The sequence below is a fragment of the Liolophura sinensis genome, chromosome 6 (assembly GCF_032854445.1).
Source record: "Liolophura sinensis isolate JHLJ2023 chromosome 6, CUHK_Ljap_v2, whole genome shotgun sequence".
Lineage (NCBI taxonomy): Eukaryota > Metazoa > Mollusca > Polyplacophora > Chitonida > Chitonidae > Liolophura > Liolophura sinensis.
In genome coordinates, this window is record NC_088300.1 from 34,363,520 (window position 1) to 34,391,167 (window position 27,648).

General features: G+C 37.0%; 2 protein-coding genes across 4 annotated transcripts; both read right to left on the minus strand.

Annotated features, from left to right (window-relative positions):
* Nucleotides 1-1,984: 1,984 nt before the first annotated feature.
* LOC135467123 (excitatory amino acid transporter-like) lies at nt 1,985-10,425 on the minus strand. The gene is made up of 11 exons (XM_064744884.1): nt 10,209-10,425; nt 9,661-9,735; nt 8,459-8,581; nt 7,020-7,101; nt 5,977-6,019; nt 5,423-5,558; nt 4,542-4,668; nt 3,589-3,822; nt 3,092-3,286; nt 2,532-2,666; nt 1,985-2,201 (listed from the first exon to the last, which is right to left on the minus strand). The coding sequence occupies exons 1-11, from the start codon at nt 10,423-10,425 to the stop codon at nt 1,985-1,987; spliced, it is 1,584 nt and encodes a 527-aa protein (XP_064600954.1).
* Nucleotides 10,426-14,916: 4,491 nt separating this feature from the next.
* Nucleotides 14,917-27,648, minus strand: LOC135467812 (excitatory amino acid transporter-like). Of its 3 annotated transcripts, none has more exons than XM_064745678.1 (12): nt 27,593-27,648; nt 22,692-22,922; nt 22,132-22,206; nt 20,932-21,054; nt 19,557-19,638; nt 18,834-18,876; nt 18,309-18,444; nt 17,915-18,041; nt 16,992-17,225; nt 16,485-16,679; nt 15,921-16,055; nt 14,917-15,590 (listed from the first exon to the last, which is right to left on the minus strand). In XM_064745678.1, exons 2-12 carry the CDS (start codon nt 22,918-22,920, stop codon nt 15,374-15,376), a joined length of 1,596 nt encoding a protein of 531 aa, XP_064601748.1. In that variant the 5' UTR covers nt 22,921-22,922; nt 27,593-27,648; the 3' UTR covers nt 14,917-15,373. The 3 variants fall into 3 exon arrangements, with proteins under 3 accessions (XP_064601748.1, XP_064601746.1, XP_064601747.1); XM_064745676.1 differs by having other exon boundaries at nt 27,321-27,643; XM_064745677.1 differs by lacking the exon at nt 27,593-27,648 and adding an exon at nt 23,173-23,230.

The following is a 27,648-nucleotide window of genomic DNA, read 5'->3' on the forward strand; positions in this document are numbered from 1 at the left end:
AGACGAGTCCCCAAGAAATAATAGATTACATGTCCGATGTAGGGAAACGATATTGACTGCTTAATATAAGGATTTAGTATTCTTTTCATTCAGCAAATCATGATTGAAAATCTTGACAAATATGTATAGATTCACTCAGTCAAGTAAAAGTTATAAAGACCAAGAATCTTTTACATACTCACAGAAAGAGAGTGCTTTCAAAAAACTTCAGAAAGGTTTGTCAGTGTCAGTATATGCATCGTCAATGCTACAGCGCCATAAAATCTGGCCATTTTACGGATTCCACTGATTCCAGTATTTGTCCACTCTTTCGATTGTGACAAAAATTGGGGCCTCAGCATCAATGAACTACCAGTATTCTATTTACCATGCAATTATTTATTTATTTCTTACTAAAGAAGTTCTCACTTTTTACAGTTTGATGGGTGGAGGAAACCGAAGTGCCTGTGGTAAAACACCGACCATTAGCAGGTTGCTGTCCACCATTTGCTCCACGACCTGTTTCATGTAATTCCTAAAGTGCTATTTCAGTGAAAACTTCCTGTATCTGTGCGTCAAAACAGACATTCGTGTATCAGTCATCAACCAAAATGGACGTTCCGGGTCAATAATAGAGTTAAGGCCAATTCCCAAACGACGTTCAACACAAATACTTAGAAAATATATACAACACAAAATTAGGTCAGATTTATTCAAAGAGAAGCGGTCAGTAGTTTTCAATGGGGATGAGAAAACGCAAGGGATGTTCTAGCCGAGTGAATCAGTGAGTGAGTGCTTGGGGTTTTACGTCGTGCTCAACAATTTTTTCAGTCATATGACGACGAAGAAATCCTTATGGTGTATGTAATGTGCCTCCTTGTTACAGGACGGATTTCCACCACTCTTCTACCTAGTGCTGCGTCACTGAGACGACTTATCGAAGGCAAGTAGGCCGCCCCGCTCGAGCCATACGGGTCAACCAGTCGTTGGATATTCTGTCAATATTTGCAAGAACTAAGGTACGGATGGCTCTTTGTCAACAGACATATTGAAGTGTCTTCCAAATCCAGCTGAGTTCCGCCATTGAAAACATCCTACAAATTAACTATGACATTTTCATTGAAGTCTGTAGGTACAGGACAAATATTCACAGCCCAACCGTAAAAAAAAACCATAAAAACAAGTACACCTGACGTAAATAATTAGGGAATTTCTTTGGGAGATACCGATTGAGTCATTGTCAAGAAGAATTTTGGTGGGTGTACACGCAATTACCCTATTGGTCAGGAATTTCCTGGAGCAGCAATCTAAACATGCAGATCAGCCTTCAATACAGATCATTCATACTATGCCTTATTCTGGAGGCTGTCATGTGTCACCGGTTAAATCCTTTGTATGTCCTACACACTGGCTACTTCATCTCCATTTTTGTACCTGTGAACAAATTGTTTTGTATTGCTTATGTCGAGGAGAACCCCTTATTGGTTGCAGGTAATCCTCTTAATTCAATTAGATCAGTTAACACCTACAAAGATTTTTACTAAATATATATATAACTTCTTTATTTCCACATTCAATACACATATCTGTCTTTTTCATAAAGCGAACAATCTGTATAAAGATGAATCTTTCTTAACTCCCTGTTTGTCCTCTCAGCGTCGTCTTTCGCCATGGCAAAAAACCATGCAGATAGTGAAAGTCATTGTAACCGACCTTGTTGACAGTCTGGTAACAGACAATTTGACATAACTTTTTAAAATATTAACCAGGTTATATTTCATTCACAACGCCTTTATTATTCTGCATACGGCTTTTATGCAACTGAAGAGCGTTTTGTGTAAACGTCATATGTGCAATATCTTAGCCGTCCGTTTTAGAACTGCCTATGTGACTGTCCATGCATGAGACTATCCACGTGGTTCTCTCAATTTCTAGTGTGTTTGTTGCTGTTTCCTGGATATCTTTAATTGATACACGTTTTTTAGCAAATACGCCTAGTCTTGTTTTACGAAACGATATGTACAGGATGTAAGCCGTCCTCTTTGCCACTGTCCACGTGATTATCCACCTGACCTTCCCGATGAATGTCAAGGTTGCTGACCTTCACTTCATAAACCTCCTCGTCGAATTGCAATGGCGATAAATCGGATTTGCAGAATCTATACACTATGGCAGCACAGGCGGTGTGACTAAATAAATTACTTGTGCTTCTAATCCGATCCCTGAAACAATATAACAAAAATTTTAAAGATTTTAAGGTAGTTGTTGTTGTGGTCAATATTTATTTCAAGTGAGATAAACTTCAAACAGAGACACATTAGTAAAGAAAACCTGACAATGTGGAAAATTTTGCCGCCGACATACACTTGTTGAAAAAATTTTCTTTTTCCCCTTTTAAGAAAAAACATGAACACTCAAACAACGGAAAGTCAATAATTGGAATAATATTAAAAGAAAAAAAACAAGGAAATCGTGATTAAACAAGACTATACCAGTATGATAGAATGCCAATAAGAAAATGATCTACTTTCCTGACAGATATATTTACTTACAGAAACCATTCCACTGTGAAAAGAAATCCGATGGCCTCTGCAGGAATATTTATTGATGACAGGATGACGACCAAAGTGACAATGCTGGAACTCGGTACGGAAGGAATGGCCAAGCCTGCCACTGTGGTCAACACGCTGCAAAGAAAAACGAAACTAACCTAATGCAATCCTTCTTCAGCATATACTCTGCCTTTTTTGAATAATTAGATTGTTGTTTCACACGGTAGGGCAAATTTTCCCCCTTATATGGTGGCGATCAGTTTTACGGGTGGAGGAAATCGGAGTGCCGGTCTAAACCTCCCGCATTTGGCAAGCTACTAACTTCCAACACATGATGTGCAGTTATGCAAAGAGTATTAGTGGAAAATTTTCACCGGCCACAAATTAGAGTTGTCAACCATTTGTTGTCACCAAGTCCCTACAATAAAGCAGTGACAGCGACAGGGGAAAAAACTGATTTCTAATTTAAGGGAAAGCAATTTAACCGACTTAAATTAGCATATAATGAATCAATCATCGAAAAAAAAGATACAAATAAAACCACACCAATTTTAACTTACACGACAATGATAGTAGTGCTGACGTCTGGTGAATTGCCAGTAACCGTGGCTACGAATAAAGCAGCCGCCGTGATATAGAGGGCGCTGCCATCGGCGTTCAGCGTGACACAGAATGGGACGACGTACCTGGACACTCTTTTGTCTATTTTGTTACTAACTTCACATGCGTGCAACATTTCTGGAATAGCGACTGCCCTGAAACCACCAAAGACATGTGTTCACATCCTGATTCCCAATATGATAACTTTATTTTGAGAACTTTAACACGAGGATAGTTTCGCGAAAGACAAGACAATAGTATAGAGGATTACCAAATGTTTTGTGTTGAAGTAGAAATAATGGTAACTTTTATACTATTGAGCAAAAGTAACCAATATATCAAATCTTTTACACATTGTCGACTATACAAGAGATGTAAGATTTGAATCACGAACAGGGCCCTCCATAAACTCTAAAATGTTAACAGCCAATCAGAAAAACCGCTTCACACTACTCACGTGCTCGTGGCGGCAAAAGCGAGCATCCAGCCTCGCGATATGCTGAGAAGATACCGGTAGGGATTCCTGTGGGCCAATACGAACAAAATGAGGGCGATGAAGACGAGCTGGTGAATGACGATCCCTACAAACACGGTGAGAACAAAAAGTCCCAGTTGTACAAAGGTTTGTTCCAGATTTTCTATACCGGCCAAGGACACGGTGATCAAGCTAAACACACCTAAGGGGGCGTACCTGCAATCGGAAAAAAAGAAAATCACGAAACACTTCAATTGAAATCACGAAGGTGTAGTTCAATAATACATATGTTATCGTTGGGGACTTGTCCACCTAATGAAGCCCAACCCGAATCATTCCTGCCTTTGCCTTGTCGATTTGTGTAAGTCACCACTGGTGCGCTTAAGCGCAACGAATAGAGATTCCGCTCGGTCAAAGGGAGGGCACTCTAAGGTAAATTTTAAGTTATGCTGGTCCATTACCTGAAACCTTCTTACCTCCCCTGATCTAACTACATTCCAATCGTTTTAAGCGTCTGGACTAGTTATGCGAGTCTACGTTTAACATTATCCGATGAGTGAATGAATGATAACTAGGTTGGGGTTTTAATACCACACAGCCACAATTTCAGCTGTATCATGACAGAACATGTTAGAACAAAGAGCTAAGACTTTCTACACGAGAATCATACCCTCCAAAATTAGAAGAAACAAAAACCTTCTAAAACCTTAACATTATGAGAATCTGACCATATCGCGTCGGTGTGAAAAACAAACAAAAAAAAATACCCGAAATACTTTATGCAATATACAAAACATAACAAAAAATAACAAAACATATCCTTTGTCTTTATTGGCAATCATCCATTTCAGGTTCGGTGCTAGATCCACCATGTCTTATTGTACGGGCATGTTTAATTAACAGGGTTGCTAGGCGCTGATGTGACCATTCCTCACCATAGCAACCATCTGAGCAGGATCAGTACAACTTCCGTGGCAGAGGTGAAGAAGCGCAGGAAGTGCTTGCCTTTCTCTTGACTGTTGTTGATGGCGATACCGATCAAAAGACATACTACTATTAAACCTGTGGGAAATAAGAGTTATGATTTATATATCTATATATTTAGCTATATCAGAGATGAAAATCATTCTTAGCTCTGTATTTTGTAAGATATATATCAAGCCTGTGGGAAATAAGAATCATGATTTATAGCAAATTCAAGAGACAATGAAGAATAAAAGGAGTTCGTTGACAGATTATGATTTTTGTTTTCGATTTTCACAAATATACGTAGATCTTCGCGTAAAATACAAATGGCAATGAATGATATAACAAGTTGGTTGATTGGTTATAGATTTTTTTATTCCTCGTTGTTCAGAAACGCCAGATTCTTGCCTATAAATTAAAACGAAATTACACCGCTTCTGGTGATATGTTAGCAGGTGTTAATCTTTATTTTGTTAATCTTCTTTATTTTCTATTCCTAGGAGAAGATTGAGAGATGGAGTACACAGACCGGAGACACTATGCACCACGACTTTGTGTGATTAAGTGTTGTTTGGAAACTGTTAGTATTTGAACACCATATATATTTATTTATTTATTTAATTGGTGTTTTACGCCGTACTCAAGAATATTTCACTTATACGACGGCGGCCAGTATTATGGTGGTTGGAAACCGGGCAGAGCCCGGGGGAAACCCACGACCATCTACAGGTTACTGGCAGACCTTTCCACGTACGGCCGGAGAGGAAGCTAGTATGAACTGAACACTATATATAATATGTTACACTCTTAACATGCACAATTCGGCAAACTTGTTAGCGTTTTTGCTCACCTAGTATATTTGTCCCATCTGTTTTCCCCAAATATTTTGAGAAAGTGTACAGTTGGCTGCTTGTTGAATTTCCATCTGTCTCATTTGCTTTCATGGATTCAATTTCGTTCGCAATTTTCTTGTACTGCGTTTGAACCTTCATGTATCAGGAAGAGAAAAGTTGTTATGGTTGCTTTATTCAAAACGTCTTGAATGTTAATGACAAAGAAATACCTTTTATACTGAAAGCATTTCTAAGTCAGTGATAACTATTACCTATGTAAGGACTATGTAAAGGCCACTGCACTGTGGCGTTTATATGTTTATATGGCATACTTATTGTTCGAATGTGAAATGGAAGATAACAAAGGAAACGCTGAACAATCTGTCTGTGGTATAGTTATATGGCCATTCTATTCATGTATATATATATATATATATATATATATATATATATATATATATATATATATATATATATATATATATATATATATATATATACAGATGTTGTAAACGCTATATACTTGCAAAAGATACATTTTGACTATCAGGTGATAACATATTTTACATACCTGTTGGAAACATGCCTCTACAATGTTATCGGGTACCAAGTTTCTGGAAAGTACAATAAAATCCTACATTCAACAGAAGAAAACTCAGCTTAAAAAAACAAAGGCTTATCTCATTTTCAGATTCGTGGAGGTCGCTGAGAAGAATTAACATATCTCCCAGGACAGATGATTTTTTTTTTTTTTTTTGGATTGGTGTTTTACGCCGAACTCAAGAATATTTCACTTATACGACGGCGGCCAGCATTATGGTGGGTGGAAACCGGGCAGAGTCCGTCCATCCGCAGGTTGCTGACAGACCTTACCACTTACGGCCGGAGAGGAAGCCAGCATGAGCTGGACTTGAACTCACAGCGACCGAATTGGTGAGAGACTCCTGGGTCATTGCGCTGCGCTAGCGCGCTAACCGACTGAGCCACGGAGGCCCCACCCCCAACCAGGACAGATGAAGGCATAAGTTGGTTTTGGAGAAATTCTTTTATAGGCTGGAAGATTTGAAAATACCATAGAGCTAGTCTGAAACTTATTAATTGCGCATATTTCCTATTGAAAACGTATTTTCCAATTACTGTATTTCTAAAGGTTGGTATATGTAAAAATGCACTTTCAGAAGCGTATAATAGCTTTTATATGATACCTTTCATGTCAACACATCATTATTCTGAATCAAATGAATCCAACTTCACCAGAAAATCTTACATGGCCCAAAATCAAGGAATATGTGTTACTTGAATAATACTAAACTTTAGATGAGATATCAGTATGTCCTGTAACGGATATATATGGTATAGGTAAAGATTTTCTCATGTAACCTACAATCCAAGGATATGTAAGCATTTTCTGCCGTTGAGAGACTATTGTTAATTTTTGACTGGTGTATTACTGAAATATGTCAGTAGAAACTGGTAAAATCTTATAAAGCGATGTACCCTTTAAAATTCTTCAAACTGTATGTGGACAATTCAAAAGAGACATTTAGGCCAAGCACTGAATACAGTTGCACATAAACCTAACGCTCGCAGATGTATCCTTTATTCTATGCTTACCTCAGTAAGTCCGCAAAAATATCCTGCGTCTGTAACATCTGAGTTTTAACCGACTCCGTATTTTTCGTATCCACAAAGCGTGCTGAAATAAACGTACATTTGCTTTGATTACTTTGATTTATTTATTTGATTAATGTTTTACACCGTACTCATATATCTCTTACGCGACGACGGCCAGCTTCCTCAGCTCATGTCGCATGTAGCATGTCGCGCCCTGCTAGGGGAGGGATGTCACCATTCGGCTTCCATAAACATAAGAAAAGAAATAAGAAAATGTTTGGCCTGTACGTGTCTTCCATACATAGCAAAGAGATGACATGAACATCTATAGATGCACATCATTGTTGTTTATATTCGTGTATGCCCTAGCGCAATGTCGTACAGCAAGGACATCATGGAGAAACTAGACGTTTGTATGTAAGTACATGTAGACACAGCCCATATAAACATATTTACAATTACACGTGTAATATCCAGTGCTGTAATCTATACTGTTTTCCTGATATCAATAAATGTTTGATAACGATGTTAGTATCAACATCAAAACGTCACCAGAAAATAAACACATCAGAACGATGTATGCATAAAGAATTTACACTGGCATTATTCCTACAATAACAGTATGAAGAGATATAGGAGTTATAGGTCAATATCGATAGGAAGAGAATTATAGGTCAATATCTGATCATTGTTACATGAATATCTGTATACGAACATGCATTTTATTCATACGGTAATGAGTTTGACCCAACAGGAAGTTTGCATTTCGCCAAAAAATTTCAGAAAAAAGTCAAATTTTGAAAAACTGAGAGGAAATGCGTGATTACTCATATTTGACAGGCCTGTAAGCTGTGAATAGTACATATTTGTTAATAATAATATAAACATCGCAATGTTGGGATATAGGCACAAACGAGGCAGAAATGTAGTTCTTTCACGCTAACCATGTCAGCTGCAGTGCATGATATACATTCTGTGTCGTACCTGGCAAACTAAGTGAGTCTTATATTAGGCAAAAAAAAACAAGATTTAATCGGCTACGATGTTAGTATACAGGCATACTCTAGCTATAGGTGGAGTGTCATGTTTGGTATCTTCAAAGTCTCGTAAAAGTGAACCCAGCCTTTCATATTTATTTACTTATTTATTTATTTATTTATTTGGTGTTTTACGCTATATTCGTGTATATATTTCACTTATAGGACGGCGCCCACATTATATGGTGGGAGGAAGCCGGTCAGAACTCGGAGGAAACACACGAACTTCCGCAGGGTGCTGACAGACATCCCCATCGAAGAGGAAGCCAACATGAGCTGGATTTGAGCTTACAGCGATTGCATTGGTGTGAGGCTCCTTGGCACGCTTACCACTCCCCTCCCAAAGCCTTTTATAAGTAATTTTTTTTAACAATATAGCTTGGTTGGTTAAATAATACTAACCTGGTTTGATAATTAATGTGAAGACCAGGCCTATAACACAGGACATGAAGTTCGTCAGGAGGCAGTACGTGAAGGCTATGGCGCTGATCTTCCCGTTTGATTTAGGGTTCAATGAGGCTGTGCCTGAGAGAAACAAAAAAAAAATATTATTTTATTTCATTTATTTATATTTACCAGTACATACATGATCTTATAAATATTTTATTGGTCAACAAAATATGTATACACTTATATTGGCGTGATGAAAACCTCAGTTAAAAGGATTGTTTTATCCCATGTGTATCACATTCGAGGAAAAATATTTCATAAATGTATATGAATAATAAATTTCTCATGGCTATACACACGTACTACACACATAGAAATGACCAAAAGAATTTCGTTAAATCCTGGTAATGCCAGACAATATTTGTAAGGTCACTGGCTGGTCATATCATTTTCAGTTCAACAAATTGAGCTACTAAACTGTAATAAAGGAGATCGATAGTCATGTTGTCAAGATATACTTGTTAAACCTGAATCGATCCTCATACTTCAGTCAAACAAAACTTTCAACAGATGTAACTCGCGTGGTATCAATGTCTTTGTGTCACACATATGGTGGAGGTGTTAGTTGGGTGTTTCACAGAATTTTTTTAAAATAATTTATTGAGAACTGAACTCGTTAATAATCAGTTTTACTATATAATTTGGCACTCCATCTCAAGAGGGCAGATATATACCCTTTTGTTCACATGTATTTTGTGTATTACACATTATAAGCAAGATGTATATCACAAGTACATAATTTGGTTCACATTTAAAGTGCAAGTAAACAACCGCCGTTGCATAAGTGAAATATTCTTGAGCACAGCGTAAAACAACAATCAAATAAATAAATAAACACATAAATCAATCAATCAATCAATCAACGATGATGTTTCCAAATTTGTTGCAATTAATGTGTACGAATAGAACACATCTTGCGTATTTTTTCTACAGAATTGCTATTAAAGTCTACTCACGAATATTACGTGCAAATCCTATGATTTACCAAGTTCAATCAACCATACAGATTCCTTGTAATATCTTGATTTCTAGTACATGTAAATTCATTTAACCTCATTAGATGAATACGCCTACATAATCTCTGACCATCAAAAGTGGAAAATGATTTGTTTCGCCCAGTACAATGGTAAAGGTACGAGTCTAAGACAACTTACCTGAGATCACACTACATATGATAAGCGGTAGAATCAGCATCTTCAACAAACGCAGGAAAATTTCCCCAGGTAAACCTGTACAGAACAAAGTACAAAGGAGCGACAGAATTTAACCCCTACAGATGAAAATTTTCTGATAATTATCAAAGTTACAATACCGACATTATTTTCGGCCAGAGCCTCGGAATGAATAACTCGTGCGTTTGGATTGTATTCAGGACAAAATCTGGAGTTTTCGTGAAACCTTTAATTAAAGTTAGTAAAATATCAGCTATTAAAACTACTCTTTACAATTTCGAACTATAAAACATAGAGTATAATACTAAGTTGCATCGGATTCTTTAAACCAGTTCGTGGCATCTTCTGACTGGAAACGGTCATTTTTGGCAGCTGTGAAATCCCTGTTAATGTTTATATCACGTTTCTACAGAGGATATGACATTGGTTCAAGAAAAAATCTGTTTTGCACAATAAACACGTGAGAAGAGGGTCAACGACAAGCAATATGCAGCTACGCGAACTTCACAATCATTTTTCTTGTTTCTTACCTAGCCACATCCTGGCATCTGAGGACAGATTCAACGGCCTGACTGCAAACCCGATGGCAATACCTAATAGAATGCCACCAACCGTTAAGATCAACAGTAAGTTGTTCTGCACGCGCCCTGTACATCCCGAATTGTTCCTGCTGGATTTCGGCTTGTTTTCCGATTTGTTGTTGTAAACAGGAGCCTCGGTAGATCCCCGCAGTGGTTCGTTCTCCATTTTGAAAGTCATCCCTGAAAATATGGAGGTTAATATTAATATGTTTCAATCTGACACTAAGACAATTATGTTGAAAATAGTAAAACCAGTGGCTCGAATGAGATTCGAACCCACGGCTGTATATAGCTCCGCGGTACTACCGACCTATTCACATAGACACGTAAGCAGAAGCTGAAAACCATTCGTGAATGAACACAGCTTGAAAGCCACGAAACAGTTTTCCAGGCAACGTCAACATCTTATATAATGTTAGTTACAAATCTTGCTATCATCGCCTAAAAGCAAAAGTTATCCACAATCCTATTTTTCATCATTCTTCGTGAAAATGTCTTGGCATATAGGTAACAACTTCTTATACTCGTAAGGCCATAAGCGAGAAAAGTTAAGAAATATTAATTTGTACATTTTATGAAAGTTGATCCATTCTCAGAAAGCCTCGCGCTTTCTAGATTTGTTCCACGCTTAACACTCTTTGAGGACTCATCGAGTCTTACAACTTTAAGCAAAATATGATATCCGGCACATATATGACGGCAAAACTCCAGTGTAAAAAAATACATCAGAAAGTTACAGAAGTTATCAATATGTTTATCTTTATAGAAGTACAAATACTATATGTAAAAATCAAAACATGGCTATACAAAATAAAATAATGGGCTCCCTGCATATGTAAGCCAATATGAGGCTTACCCGCGAGAGAGACAAGAACTGAAGGGACCTATGACAGAGCACCGTGTGTGAATAACACTACAGCTGAAAGCTGTGAGAACAGGAGGGCTCTCTCCGCGAATGGCGGGTGCACTATCCGGTTTGAACCTAAAACCATATCCTGGTTTCCCGAGTGCAAAAAGTCTTGTAATGACGCGTCGTGTCATGATGTCCGTTCCTGTGGAATCACTTAAGTTTTCAAATTAAAAGAGTGAAACTGAACTGCGTTATTCTTAAGCCTTCATAACAAGGTGATAGTGACGGTGTAATTTCTAGAACTGTGTCATTTACAGATTACAATCTTCATTCTTGAAAGAAAATATACACGAGTTTAAATATTCAATGGATAAGGTTTGGCGCACTAATAAAAGAGTAAGACACGGAATAGAAAGTGCTGACTCATATTTAATGATGTGAAGGCATTAAAACCAGTATACAGCGTTGAGTTACATGTGTATAATAAACACTGCACAGTTGTGCTGAAATCATTGAAAATATCTTTGACAATGGAGATAAAGATGACTTTTCATTTAAATATCTGGTGTACGGTATATGATGAAACTACTTTTATACGTTTTATGCTAATGATGACAATTAAGAGCTCTATTTTGTAGGAACCTATGTTCTTATTAAATGAAAAAGAGAAACGATGGCTGTATGTGGTTCTGGAATAACAGTTAATTCCAGAGGGCTTGAACCCTCTGTTGAGATTATAAATCATTGATTAGATTATACATCGTTGATCGTTGATTATGCGATTACATATACTGTTTTTCGTCTCCAATATTAACTGGCGTGCCTGTTCTAATGCTTCATGAACACATTATTATGCGATGTTCGTTTTTAACACGTGGAATGGCTCTCTGTGTTGGTTTTAGTAGGCCTACGCCTTTCGTTGATTCTCATAAAACAGTAGAAATATTTTATGGCTTTCTCCATAGATATAGGAAAATACTTTATAGCTTTCTCCATAGATATAGGAAAATACTTTATAGCTTTCTTCATAGATATATGAATATTTGAACATTCTGGCTGAAGAAATATAAAGTACTAAAACACCAGTCATATAAATAAATAAATATACATAGAAAAGATAAACAAGTAAACAATACATAGATAAATATATGAAAAATGGAAAGATGAAAATATCTATATAAAACTTACAAATGATCAACAAGCTGAAATAACCAACTTCGGAGAAATAGGCTGTTTCCGTATGCAAGTTTACCTATGTGTGCATATGCTTTCCTTTCATTTCTAACCACAGATGAACATAATCTTTATACTTAGAACTTAATATAATTTCCATCACTTGAAGTTGGTTGACGGTAAGGTCATGATAAAACACAACAGGTTTTGTAGTCGTACCCCTCATGTACTTACATACTTTCTTGTCAACTTCAGTTGCGATATAGGAGACATTTACAGTGATTAATATGCATCAGGTATATCTTTGTTATATAGATATAGATACGAATGCCTCGCCGTATATGAGCACAATGCATATGCAATAAAAATTTAGACGCGGCCTTGAAGTATATCTGGAGCAGAACAATAAAATAATAGAATGATACAATGGGCAATAAAAGAAAACTGTCTGGGGAAATATTGCTCTAGTAAACAAACCGTGAGGATGTAGAGTATATTTTTGTGAGTTTTTTAGAAGTCATAAAGCCATATAAGGATATACATGAATTACGCTTTCAATAGCTTTTTGGATAAGTTATATTAGGCCTATATTATGATTATTGCTGCCATAAATGTTAATAGATCAAATGGTGTAGCCTAATTATATATTGTTTGCTTAAAAAAAGATCTCAAATTTAAAACGGCTGACTGAGCAGATTGGTGTGTGGGTGTGAAAAACTCTCCTAACCAATTCGGTTTATATACCAAGTTGTTTTTATTATGCGCTGTATCATTGTATACTGAAAATAACAAGGTGCTTTTTCAGGATATTATAAATTAAACTCATTATAGCAATTGCTGGGCATGGTACTTTGAAAGCCGGTCAATCGAGCGTGCAAACCTCCACCACAGCATAATGCACAAATTCCCACGATCAATGCTGGATTCCGATTAACGTCAAAATACAAAGGATTGGTCCTTAGCATACATACATGGTTTAGTGTAATACAGCTGTGACGTAATTAACACAGGTCTATAAGTTATTGTTATGTCTATCACAGGTCAGATTGTTTTTATATTTTCATTCACTTGCAATGACTCAGCAAAATTCTGAAAACACCGCTTGCATCATTCTTGTACCCTCGATCTGTAAACAAGTCAGTCTGGATTCTCGCCTTCTGCCTTATACCCAAGTGCGCAGTCATGGTCGATTAATAAGCAGTTCGTGGGCGGAGTTTGTGTACACGTATACATGTACGTCTACTCTGCGGTCATTGAGTGTAGGAGTGTATGTGCGTAAATACTGTACATTCTCATTATCTAATATACACAGTAAATCATCTATAATTGAATGGAATTTTTCACCAATATGAAGTATTAAATTGGTGAAAATCACTTGGAAGTTTGTGTAATTTACGGTGAATCACATACAGGGTCCTATACATTTGAGCGATTTCCAGTCATATTGTGTCCAACAGCTCGTATAGGGCCTAATTAAAGAACAGCGCCATAAAATCTGGCCATTTTACGGATTCCACTGATTCCAGTATTTGTCCACTCTTTCGATTGTGACAAAAATTGGGACCTATGCATCTATGATCTACCAGTATTCTATTTACCATACAATTATTTATTTATTTCTTACTAAAGAAGTTCACACTTTTTAACAGTTTGATGGGTGGAGGAAACCGAAGTGCCTTGGGTAAAACACCGACTAGGCCTATTGGTAAGTTCACCATTTGCTCCACGACCTGTTTCATGTTATTCTTAAAGTGCTGTTTCAGTGAAAATGCCTTGTACCTGTGCGTCAAAACAGACATTTGTATATCAGAACACACAATTAGGGCAGACTTATTCAAAGAGAAGCAGTAGTCAGTAGTTTTAAATTGGGATGGGAAAACTCAAGGAATGTTCTAGTCGAGTGATTTAAATCAGTATCCAGATCGTGTACAAGACTAGTTTACCGATAGTTGCCGAAAATCAAAATACTTGGGTTAAAATACAAGATTCTGGACATTCTGTCAATATTTGCAAGAACTAAAGTGCCAACGGCTCTTGGTCCACAAATATATTGAATTGTCACGCTTTTCAAAAGCCAACTGATTGAAAACACCCTAAAAATTCACTATAACATTTTCATTGGAGTCTGTAGGTACAGGACAAATATTCCCATCCCAACCGTAAAAAAACATAAAAGCAAGATATACAATGGAGCTCGCCACGTGTGCGCACCTGTAGTTACTTCCATCGAGTTGGCGTTCGACGCTATGAGGCAATTTCTTTGGGAGATACCGACTGATTCATTGTCAAGATGAATTTTGGTGGGTGTTTTTTGTTGAAAATAACACAAGAAGTTCACCCAGATGGACTATGACGGTGGGCATTAGGTCGGAGTACACGCAATTACCCTATTGGTCAGGAATTTCCTGGAGCAGCAATCTAAACATGCAGATCAGCCTTCAATACAGATCATTCATACTATGCCTTATTCTGAAGCCTGTCATGTGTCACGGGTTAAATCCTTTGTATGTCCTACACACTGGCTACTTCATCTCCATTTTTGTACCTGTGTACAAAAGGTCGAGGAGAACCCCTTATTAGTTGCAGGTAATCCTCTTAAAATAATTAAACTAAATCAGTTAACACGTACAAAGATTTTTACTACATATATATATATATATAACTTCTTTATTTCCACATTCGATATACATATCCTTCTTTTTCATAAAGAGAACAATCAGTATAGAGACGAATCTTTCTTAACTCTGTGTTTGTCCTTTCGGAGTCTCGGAATGAGTCCTCTTAACCGACCTTGTTGACATTCTGGTAACAGACTATTTGACATCATTTTTTTTTTAAATTCACAAGGTTATGTTTTATTCACAACGCCTTTATTATTCTGCATACGGCTTTTTTGCAACTGAAGAGCGTTTTGTGTAAACGTCCTATGTGCAATATCTTAGCCGTCCGTTTTAGAACTGCCTATGCATGTGACTGTCCATGCATGAGACTATCCACGTGTTTCTCTCAATTTCTAGTGTGTTTGTTGCTGTTTCCTGGATGTCATGTAACTGATACACCTTTTTATTTAGCAAACAGGCCTAGTCTTGTTTTACGAAACGATATGTACAGGATGTAAGCCGTCCTCTTTGCCACTGTCCACGTGATTATCCACCTGACCTTCCCGATGAATGTCAAGGTTGCTGACCTTCACTTCCAAAACCTCCTCGTCTAATTGCAATGGAGATAAATCGGATTTGCAGAATCTATACACGACGGCAGCACAGGCGGTGTGACTAAATACATTACTTGTGCTTCTAATCCGATCCCTGAAACAATATAACAAAAATTTTAAAGATTTTACGGTAGTTGTTATTTTTGTCAATATTCATTTCAAGTGAGATGAACTTCAAACGGAGAAACATAAATAAAAGAAAACATGACAATGTGGAAAACTTTCCTGCCAACATATAATTGTTAAAAAAAGTGTTCTTTTTCCCCCTTTGTAGAAAAACGTGAACACTCAAACAACGAAAAGTCAATAATTGGAACAATATTAAAAGAAAAAACAGAGAAATCGTGATCAAACAAGTCTATACTAGTATGATAGAATGCCAATAAGAAAATGATCTATTTTCTGGACAGATATATTTACTTACAGAAACCATTCCACTGTGAAAAGAAATCCGATGGCCTCTGTGGGAATATTTATTGATGACAAGATGACGACCAAAGTGACAATGCTGGAACTGGGTACGGAAGGAATGGCCAAGCCTGCCACTGTGGTCAACACGCTGCAAAGAAAAACGAAACTTACCTAATGCAATCCTTCTTCAGCATTTAATCTGCCTTTTCTAATTTATTACATTGTTGTTTCACACGGTACCGGTACTCAATTTTTCCCCTTGTACGGTGGCGATCAGTTTTACGGGTGGAGGAAATCGGAGTGCCGGTCTAAACATCCAGAATTTGGCAAGCTACTAACTTCCAATATATGATGTACAGATATGCAAAAAGTATTAGTGGAAGATTTTCACCGGCCACAAATGAGCGTTGTTGATCATTTATTGTCACCAAGGCCCCACAATAAAGCAGTGACAGCGACCAGGAAAAACTGATTTCTAATTTAATGGAAAGCAATATAACCGACTGAAATTAGCATATAATGAATTAATCATCGGAAAAAGAAAGATACAAATAAAACAACAGCAATTTTAACTTACATGACAATGACAGTAGTGCTGACATCTGGTGAATTGCCAGTAACCGTGGCTACGAATAAAGCAGCCGCCGTGATATAGAGGGCGCTGCCATCGGCGTTCAGCGTGACACAGAATGGCACGACGAACCTGGATACTCTTTTGTCTATTTTGTTACTAACTTCACATGCGTGCACCATTTCTGGAATAGCGACTGCCCTGAAACCACCAAAGAAATGTGTGCACATCCTGATTCCCAATATGATAACTTTATTCTGAGAACTTTAACACGACGATAGTTTCGCGAAGACAAGACAGTTGTATAGGGGCTTATACGCCATTACCAAACATCTGTGTTCAAGTAGAAATCAGAGTAACTTTTATTTATTGAGAAAAAGTAATTTATATATCAAACCTTTTTACACACTGTCGACTAGACGAGAGATCTAAGCTTTATATCACGTACAGGGCCCTCCATAAACTCTAAAATGTGAGCAGCCAATCAGAAAAAAAGCGTCGCACACTACTCACGTGCTCGTGGTGGCAAAAGCGAGCATCCAGCCACGCGATATGCTGAGAAGATACCGGTAGGGATTCCTGTGGGTCAATACGAACAAAATGAGGGCGATGAAGACGAGCTGGTGAGTGACGATCCCTACGAACACGGTGAGAACAAAAAGTCCCAGTTGTACAAAGGTTTGTTCCAGATTTTCTATACCGGCCAAGGACACTGCGATCAAGCTAAACACACCTAAGGGAGTGTACCTGCAATCGGAAAATAAACGAAAATCACGAAACACTTCAATTGATATCAAGCAGGTGTAGTTCAACAATATATGTTATCGTTGGGGACTAATTTGACAGATATCACATTCCATGTAGTCGCAGAGATGACTGAGGTAGAATGTGTTGGCGTAGAAAGTTAGTATCTGAAGAGAGAGTCCGCTCGGTGAAAGGGAGGTCACTTTAAGGAACATTTTAAGTTATGGTAGTCCATTACCTGAACCCTTCTTACCTCCCTTGTTCTAACAACATGCCAATCGTTTCGAGCGTCTGGACTAAAGTTATGCGAGTTTACGTTTAACATTATCCGATGAATGAAATGAATGATAACTACGTTGGGGTTTTAACACCACACAGCCACAATTTCAACTACATCATGAGAGAACATGTTAGACCGAATAGTTAAGACTTTCTACACGAGAATCATACCCTCCAAAATCAGAAGAAACAAAAACCTTCTAAAACCTTAACATTATGAGAATCTGAACATATCACGTCGGTATGATAAAAAAAAATACCCGAAAAACTTTATGCAATATACGTGAAAAAAAATATCCTTTGTCTTTATTGGCAATCATCCATTTCAGGTTCGGTGCTAGATCCACCATGTCTTATTGAACGGGCATATTTAATTAGCAGAGTTGCTAGGCGCTGATGTGACCATTCCTCACCATAGCAACCATCTGAGCAGGATCAGTACAACTTCCGTGGCAGAGGTGAAGAAGCGCAGGAAGTGCTTGCCTTTCTCTTGACTCTTGTTAATAGCGATGCCGATCAAAAGACATACTACTATTAAACCTGTGGGAAATAAGAGTTATGATTTATATATCTATATATTTAGCTATATCAGAGATGAAAATGATTTTTAGCTCTGTATTTTGTAAGATATGTGTATCTTCTTTATTCCCTATTTCTAGGAAAAGATTGACAGGTATAGTACACAGACTGGAGACACTGTGCACCACAACTTTGTGTGATTAAGTGTTGTTTGGAAATTGTTAATATCGTGGAATTACACTCTGAACATGCACAATTCGGCAAACTTTTGTTAGCGTTTTTGCTCACCTAGTATATTTGTCCCATCTGTTTTCCCCAAATATTTTGAGAAAGTGTACAGTTGGCTGCTTGTGGAATTTCCATCTGTCTCATTGGATTTCATGGATTCAATTTCGTTCGCAATTTTCTTGTACTGCGTTTGAACCTTGATGTGTCAGAGAGAGAAAGTTGTTATAGTTGCTTTATTTAAAACGTCATGAATGATAATGACAAAGAAGTACCTTTTCTGCTGGAAGCATTTCTAAGTCAGTGATAACTAAGAAATATGTGAAGGCCACTGCACTTATATTGCACACTTATTGTTCGAATGTGAAACGGAAGATAACAAAAGAAACGCTTAACAATATATCTATGGTATATTTATATGGCTATTCTATATATATATATATATATATATATATATATATATATATATATATATATATATATATATATATATATATATATATATATACAGATGTTATAAACGTTATATACTTGCAAAAGGTACATTTTGTGTATATAACTGATCAGGTGATAACGTATTTTACATACCTGTTGGAAACATGCCTCTACAATGTTATCGGGTACCAAGTTTCTGGAAAGTACAATAATATCCTTACAGACTCCACAGAAGAAAACTTAGCTTAAGAAAATAAAGGTTTATATCAGACAGACAGACAGACGTAGACATAAATTCGTGTTGGAGCAATTGTTTTATATGTTGGAAATATTTTAAAATATCATAGAACGAGACTGGAACTTATTAATTACGGATATTTCCTATTGAGAACATATATTGGAATTAGTGTATTTCATCTAAAGGTTGGTATATGTACAAATGCACTTTCAGAAGCGTATAATAGCTTTTATATGATACCTTTCATGTCAACACATCATTATTCTGAATCAAATGAATCAAACTTCACCAGAAAATCTTACATGGCCCAGAATCAAGGAATATATGTTACCTGAATAATACTAAACTTTAGATGATGTCGGATACGGATATATATGGTATAGGTAAAGATTCTCTGATGTAACCTACAATCCAAGGATATGTAAGCATTTTCTGCCGTTGAGAGACTATTGTTAACTTTTTACTGGTGTATTACTAAAATGTGTCAGTAAAAACCCGTAAATTCTTATAAAGCGACGTATCCTTTAAAAATTTTTAAACCGTATGTGGACAATTCAAAAGAGACATTTTGGCCAAGCACTGAATATAGTCGCACATAAACCTAACGCTCACAGATGTATCCTTTATTCTATGCTTACCTTAGTAAGTCCGCAAAAATATCCTGCGTCTGTAACATCTGAGTTTTAACCGACTCCGTATTTTTCGCATCCACAAAGCGTCCTGAAATAAGCGTACGCTTGCTTTGATTACTTTGATTTATTTATTTGATTAATGTTTTACACCGTACTCATATATCACTTGTGCGACGACGGCCAGCTTCCTCAGCTCATGTCGCAAGTCGCGCCCCGCTAGGGGAGGGATGAGAAGTCACCATTCGGCTTGCATAAACATAAGAAAAGAAATAAGAAAATGTTTGGCCTGTACGTGTCTTCCATACATAGCAAAGAGATGACATGAACATCTATAGATGCACATCATTGTTGTTAATATTCGTGTATGCCCTAGCGCAATGTCGTACAGCAAGGACATCATGGAGAAACTAGGCGTTTGTTTGTAAGTACATGTAGACACAGCCCATATAAACATATTTAGAATTACACTTGTAATATCGAGTACTGTAATTTATACTGTTTTATCGAGGTCAATAAAAGTTTGATAATGATGTTAGTATCAACATCAAAACGTCACCAGAAAATAAACACAAGAGTTGTTATCCATATAAACAATTCTTCGGTTTCTGTATATCGAATAGCGTCTATAAATATCTCTCAGAAAGAAGCGATATATGCATTGTTCATATTATAACAGTATGAAGAGACTTCAATTATAGGTCAATATCTGATCATTGGAACATGAATATCTCTATATCTGAAGATGCATTTTCTTCATACGCTAATGAGTTTGACCCAAGAAGAAGTCCGCATTTCGCAAAAGAAAATTCAGAAAAAAGTAAAAATTTTGGCATGAGAAAGTCAAAATTTCGGAAAGAAAAACTGAGAGGAATATAGGCACAAACGAGGTAGAAATGCAGTTCTTTCACGCTAAGCTATACTTTTGTGTTGTACCTGGCAAACGAAGTAAGTCTTTTATATTAGGGGAAAAAACAAGGTCTCAGCGGCGACGATATTAGTATACAGGCATACTCTAGCTATAAGTGGAGTATCATGTTTGGTATCTTGAAAGTCTAGTAAAAGTGAACCCAGCCTTTCATATTTATTTACTTATTTGTTTATTTGGTGTTTTACGCTGTATTCATGTATATATTTCACTTATACGACGGCGCCCAGCATTATATGGTGGGAGGAAACCGGTCAGAACTCGGAGGAAACACACGAACTTCCGCAGGGTGCTGACTGACATCCCCATCGAAGAGGAAGCCAACATGAGCTGGATTTGAGCTTACAGCGATTGCATTGGTGTGAGGCTCCTTGGCACGCTTACCACTCCCCTCCCAAAGCCTTTTATAAGTAATTTTATTTAACAATATAGCTTTGTTGGTTAATTAATACTAACCTGGTTTGATAATTAATGTGAAGACCAGGCCTATAACACAGGACATGAAGTTCGTCAAGAGGCAGTACGTGAAGGCTATGGCGCTGATCTTCCCGTTTGATTTAGGGTTTAATGAGGCTGTCCCTGAGAGAAACAAACAAAACAAATATTATTTTATTTCATTTATTTATATTTACCAGTACATACATGATCTTATAAATATTGTATTGGTCAACAAAAACATGTATACATTGATACTGGCGTGATGAAAACCCCAGTAAAAGGGTGGCTTTATCCCATATGTATCATATTCCGGGAAAATAATTTTCATAAATGTATATGAATAATAAATGTGTAACACAAGTCGTGGCTGTACATATTACAGACATAGTAATGACCAAAAGAATCACGTTAAATCCTGTTAATGCCAGAAAATATATTTTCGCTCACTGGGCTGGTCATATCATTTTCAGTTAAACAAATTGGGCTACTAAACTGTAATAAAGAAGGAGATCGATAGTCATGTTGTCAAGATATAGTTGTTAAACCTGAATCGATTCAAACAAAACTGTCAACAGATGTAACTCGCGTGGTATCAATGTCTTTGTGTCACACATATGGTGGAGGTGTTAGTTGGGTGTTTCACTGAGTTTTTTCAACAATTTATTGAGATAGAGAACCGAACTCGTTAATAACTGGCAGTACCAGCAGTACACAAATTGTGTAATCCATGCAGTACATCCACATTGAGTTGTGTATATATGTGTGCTGACAGTCTCTCACAGGAGTCTCTCACCAATGCGGTCGCTGTGAGTTCAAGTCCAGCTCATGCTGGCTTCCTCTCCGGCCGTACGTGGGAAGGTTTTCCAAAATCCTGCGGATGGTCGTAGGTTTTCCCCGGGCTCTGCCCGGTTTCCTCCCACTATAATGCTGGTCGCCGTCGTATAAGTGAAATATTCTTGCGTACGGCGTAAAACACCAATCAAATAAATAAATAAATACATCTTTATACAAGACTGCTATTAAAGATGTTTACTCACGAATGACCTACCCATGTGGAATCAACCATACAGATTCTTTGTAATATCTTGATTTCTAGTACATGTAAGTTCATTTAACCACATTAGATGAGTACGCCTAGATAATCTCTGACCATCGAAAGTGTAAACTGATCTAATTCGCCTAGTGCAATGGTAAAGGTACGAGTCTAAGACAACTTACCTGAGATCACACTACATATGATAAGCGGTAGAATCAGCATCTTCAACAAACGCAGGAAAATTTCCCCAGGTAAACCTGTACAGAACAAAGTACAAAGGAGCGACAGAATTTAACCCCTAAAGATGAAAATTTTCTGATAATTATCAAAGTTACAATACCGACATTATTTTCGGCCAGAGCCTCGGAATGAATAACTCGTGCGTTTGGATTATATTCAGGACAAAGTCTGGAGTTTTCGTGAAACCTTTAATTAAAGTTAGTAAAAAATCAGCTATTAAAACTATTCTTTACAAGTTCGAACTATAAAACATAGAGTATAGTATAGAGTATAGTACTAAGTTGCATCGGATTCTTTAAACCAGTTCGTGGCAGCTTCTGACTGGAAACGGTCATTTTTGGCAGCTGTGAAATCCCTGTTAATGTTTATATCACGTTTCTACAGAGGATATGACATTGGTTCAAGAACAAATCTGTTTTGCACAATAAACATGTGAGAAGAGGGTCAACGACAAGCAATAGGCAGCTATGCGAACTTCACAATCATTTTTCTTGTTTCTTACCTAGCCACATCCTGGCATCTGATGACAGATTCAACGGCCTGACTGCAAACCCGATGGCAATACCTAATAGAATGCCACCAACCGTTAAGATCAACAGTAAGTTGTTCTGCACACGCCCTTTACATCCCGAATTGTTCCGGCTCGATTTCGGCTTGTTTTCCGATTTGTTGTTGTAAACAGGAGCCTCGGTAGATCCCCGCAGTGGTTCGTTCTCCATTTTGAAAGTCATCCCTGAAAATATAGAGATTAATTCGCATTCTGACACTGAGACAATCGATTTGGCAACTTTAAGCGAAGTATGATATCCGGTACTTATATGACGACAATACTCCAGTATAAAAATAAATAAATCCAAAAGTTACAGAAGTTACCAATATGTTTATCTTTATAGAAGTACAAATACAATATGTAAAAATCAAAAGATGGTTGTACAAAATAAACCAATGGGCTCCCTGTATACGTAAGCTAGGATGAGGCATACCTGCTTCACCGCGAGAGAGACAAGAACTGAGGGGACCTATGACAGAGCACCGTGTGTGAATAACACTACAGCTGAAAGCTGTGAGAACAGGAAAGGCTCCTCTCCGCGAATAGCGGGTGCACTCTTCGGTTTGAACCTTAAACAATATCCTGGTTTCCCGAGTGCAAAATGTCTTATAATGACGCATCGTGTCATGATGTCCGTTCCTGTGGAATCGCTTATCTAATTAAATAAGCGAATTTGAACTGTGTTATGGTTAAGCCTACATAACGAAGTGATAGTGACGGAGGGATTTTTGGAGCTACGTCATTAACAGATTAAATCAGCCATTCATGAAAGAAAATATGTACGAGTTTAAATATGAACTTTACAAGATCCGGCGCACAAATAAAAGAGCAAGGTCACGCAATAGAAAGTGCTGACTCATGTTTAGTGATGTGAAGGCATTAAAACCCGTATACAGCGTTGGGTTATATGTATATAATAAACACTGCACAGTTATGCTAAAATCATTGAAAATATCTTTGACAATGGAGATAAAGATGACTTTTCATTCAAATATCTGGTGTACGGTATATGATGAAACTACTTTTATACGTTTTATGCTAATGATGAGAATTAAGAGTTGTATTTTGTAGGAGCCTATACTCTTATTAAACGAAAAAGAGAAACGATGGATGTATATTCTGAAATAACAGTTCATTCCAGAGCGTTGAACCCGGATCTAGATTATACACCGTTGATCCGCCATCATTACATACACTGTTTTTCGTCTCCAGTATTAACTTGCGTGCTTGTTCTAATGCTTCATGAACACATTATTATGTGATGTTCGTTTTTAACACGCGGAATGGCTCTCTGTGTTGGTTTTAGTAGGCCTACGCCTTTCGTTGATTCTCATAAAACGGTTGAAATACTTTATAGCTTTCTCCATAGATATAGGTAAATACTTTGTAGCTTTCTCCATAGATATAGGAAAATACTTTATGCCTTTCTCCATAGATTTAGGAAAATGCTTTATGCTTTTCTCCATATATATAGTAAAATACTTTATAGTTTTCTCCATAGATATGGGAAAATACTTTATAGATTTCTCCATAGATATAGGAAAATACTTTATAGCCTTCTCCATAGATATAGGAAAATACTTTATGGCTTTCTCCATAGATATAGGAAAATACTTTATACCTTTCTCCATAGATGTAGAGAAATACTTTGTACCTTTCTCCATAGATATAGGAAAGTACTTCATAGCTCTCTCCATAGATATAGGCAAATACTTTATTGCTCCATCTCCTGCAGATATTCTTTGAACATTCTGGCTGAAGAGACTCATGTCAGCTTGATCGTCATATATAAAGAGAAATTTATTTGAATACCAGGCTAAAACACCAGTCATATACATAAATGTACATAGAAAAGGTATATAAGTAAATACATACATAGATAAATATGTGAAAAATGGAAAGATGAAAATGTCTATATAAAACTTACAAATGATGAACAAGCTGAAATAACTTCTGAGAAATAGACACATGCTCAGACATTTTTCAGATCGTGTGTAAATGTAGGTTTCAGCTTTTGAAATTTGAAATTGATTTCTTCGATTCTGGATTGGTCGCGTCCATTATGTTCATTATAGAAAAGAAAGTGTGTATCCTGTAGCTTTTTTCGCTGTATAGTCTCCTATCCACCTGCATATATCATATACCGGTTGTGTCACAGGGGCGCTACACATTCCTGTAAAGTTTCCATTAGTGCCACAATTTTGCCATATCCGGTGTGTCGTTGACCAACATGATTGACACAATCTTCAACCAACCAACTTGTCAGTGCCGGGAATAAACCAGCAACCTTTGGTAGAATACGCAACAGAACTGATCAAGATGGAGCATGCTTATGACCTACAGACTTGTCCACCATATTGCATGGGGGAAGACATGCATTTGTTCTATAACGTCAGAGTGCACAAAAACCTCAAAAGCTTTATAGTCAGCACGGAATCATGAACATCAATTTTGGGAAAATCGAGAAATTCCTGTCCAAGATCATCGAAAATCAGTCACTATGAACGTTTACATAACAAAATTTTCTCATGCATGAAAAATATTGTCAAATCAATGATATTTAGAGCAGATTTTCTGGAAAATAATACATTATTTCCGTGCAGCTAAATTTATTTGGGGCTTTTATAGATACATATATACCGCCTTATTAGCAAAATATTGTGATACTTAAAAACACAGTTTTTTTTAAAATATATTCACTTCCATCGATTTGAGACATTTATAAACAGCCCGACATATTAGCAAAATATTGGCAGCTCAGTATATAATATTTCAATACATTTGTTTTTTGTTTTGTGTTTGTTGTGTGAGTCATTTAAGCACACAATTCGCCTCTTTCTTCATCTAAACCGGATGCCGGGCGTTAAAGTGGCATCCCGAATTAAAACTTATACAGTTTTCATCACGTGAAGTTAATTTTTGATTACAGATATTTATACTGGTATTGGCGTTCAGAATTCACAATGACAAGTGCAACCAGTAATGAAATGATAAAAACTTAGATAACGTTACGATCTGGCCTATATACAGATTCACTCTGTGCACGATCGAAAAGAGTTTGTGGATGACTGACTTCAGTGCTGTGTATTTTTTTTTTATTTGTTTCTTACAGTGAAGAGTAACGTTGACTTGCGCATTTCCGCCTGTTACACAAGTCAAGAATTTACTCTACCAGTTGATCTACATGTAGCTAAGGGCTATTACATACATGTATATAGGGCGTCTATGTTGTACGTGATAACCCATTCGCTTTTCATGCATATAATGACACAAATTGAGCCTTAAACCTGTCGAACTGGAAGTTGTTAGCTAATTGCTATAGGGTTATGCTAATGAAGGCTGAATGACACGGACTTCACTCAGCTTCACGTCTCACCACTACAAGTGTAGAGATTTCAGGCCAACATAAAGGGTTTGTCATGTACGTTAAGTAGGTAATTAAATATCATTCAAGGGGTGGTGGTGAGGAAGTAGCCGTCATCATGATCAGATATAGACCATTGAAAAAATATATCTAAATTGCCTATTTAAGTTAAATATTTTTTTTTTTACTTTTTGGAAAACAATTAAATGTATTTTTTATAAGGAGAGGGCAGTCGGTTAGCGCGCTAGCGCAGCGTAATGACCCAGGAGCTTCTCACCAATGCGGTCGCTGTGAGTTCAAGTCCAGCTCATGCTGGCTTCCTCTCCGGCCGTAAGTGGGAAGGTCTGTCAGCAACCTGCGGATGGTCGTGGGTTTCCCCCAGGCTCTGCCCGGTTTCCACCCACCATAATGCTGGCCGCCGTCGTATAAGTGAAATATTCTTGAGTACGGCGTAAAACACCAATCAAAAGAATAAATAAAAATATAAGGAGAGGGCATATTGATAGTGCTTGGTGTCAAGTGTTTTTTTAACCTTTACGTTTGAGAATTGACAAAGCGTATTGAAGTGTAGGCATAATGTTCGCTATAATATATACACATAAATATGGCTATATTCCGACATTTAAGGGCTAAGAAGACACTGGCTGTCACCATTATATCAATATACGTTTCATACAACACATCTTAGAATTCATAATATATAAATGTATTAAAATTCCCCTGAGTTCTAAGAGCCACGTGGTTTCATCTCTGCCTCAATGCACATTTCTATTATTAACGCTGTTCTTCCTTTATAGCCTTCTTTTGACGAAACCGGTAAGGGTCTTTATGATATTGGTTACTGGAAATGATACTGGAACAGCTGCATATGTATATATGAGCTTTCATTTGACGTACCGCACATACACACACACACACACACACAAATATATATATATATATATATATATATATATATATATATATATATATATAGCTTAATTCTATAGAAGAAAAGTTTTGTTGTTGAAACTGAAACTTGGTAAACTTGAGGACGTTTGTCTTTGATATTTGATATTTGTCCTACATATATACAAATTCCCCCCATGCCCAAGGGCGGTTTTGAACACCATATGTGTTCAGTATATGTTTTTTTTTTAGTAAAATGTAAAAGTTTTGCTTCACATACACATGACCATAATCTATATTATTATTAAAAATGATTACATTTTACTTACACAACTGATATATACGAACACCTTCCTGCGTTTATGGCAAATCTGATCCCGTGGTATATATATTGCCCATATGTGGCCGGTCTCAGCGCAGCTGCATGCAGGGTTAGCAGATGTATTGAGGCATCCGAGGGCGGGGCAATGCACTAAACCGAACTATATATAGTGGAACATATAGCTGAAACGTCAAGTCATTGCCTGGATTATTCTTTCGCTATTTATGTATAATAAAAACTTCACTCCGCAAAATCTTGCCCAGCATAAATTCCCCTTACCTCTAAGAGCCACGTGATTTCATCTCTGCCTCAGTGCACATTTCTGTTATTGACGC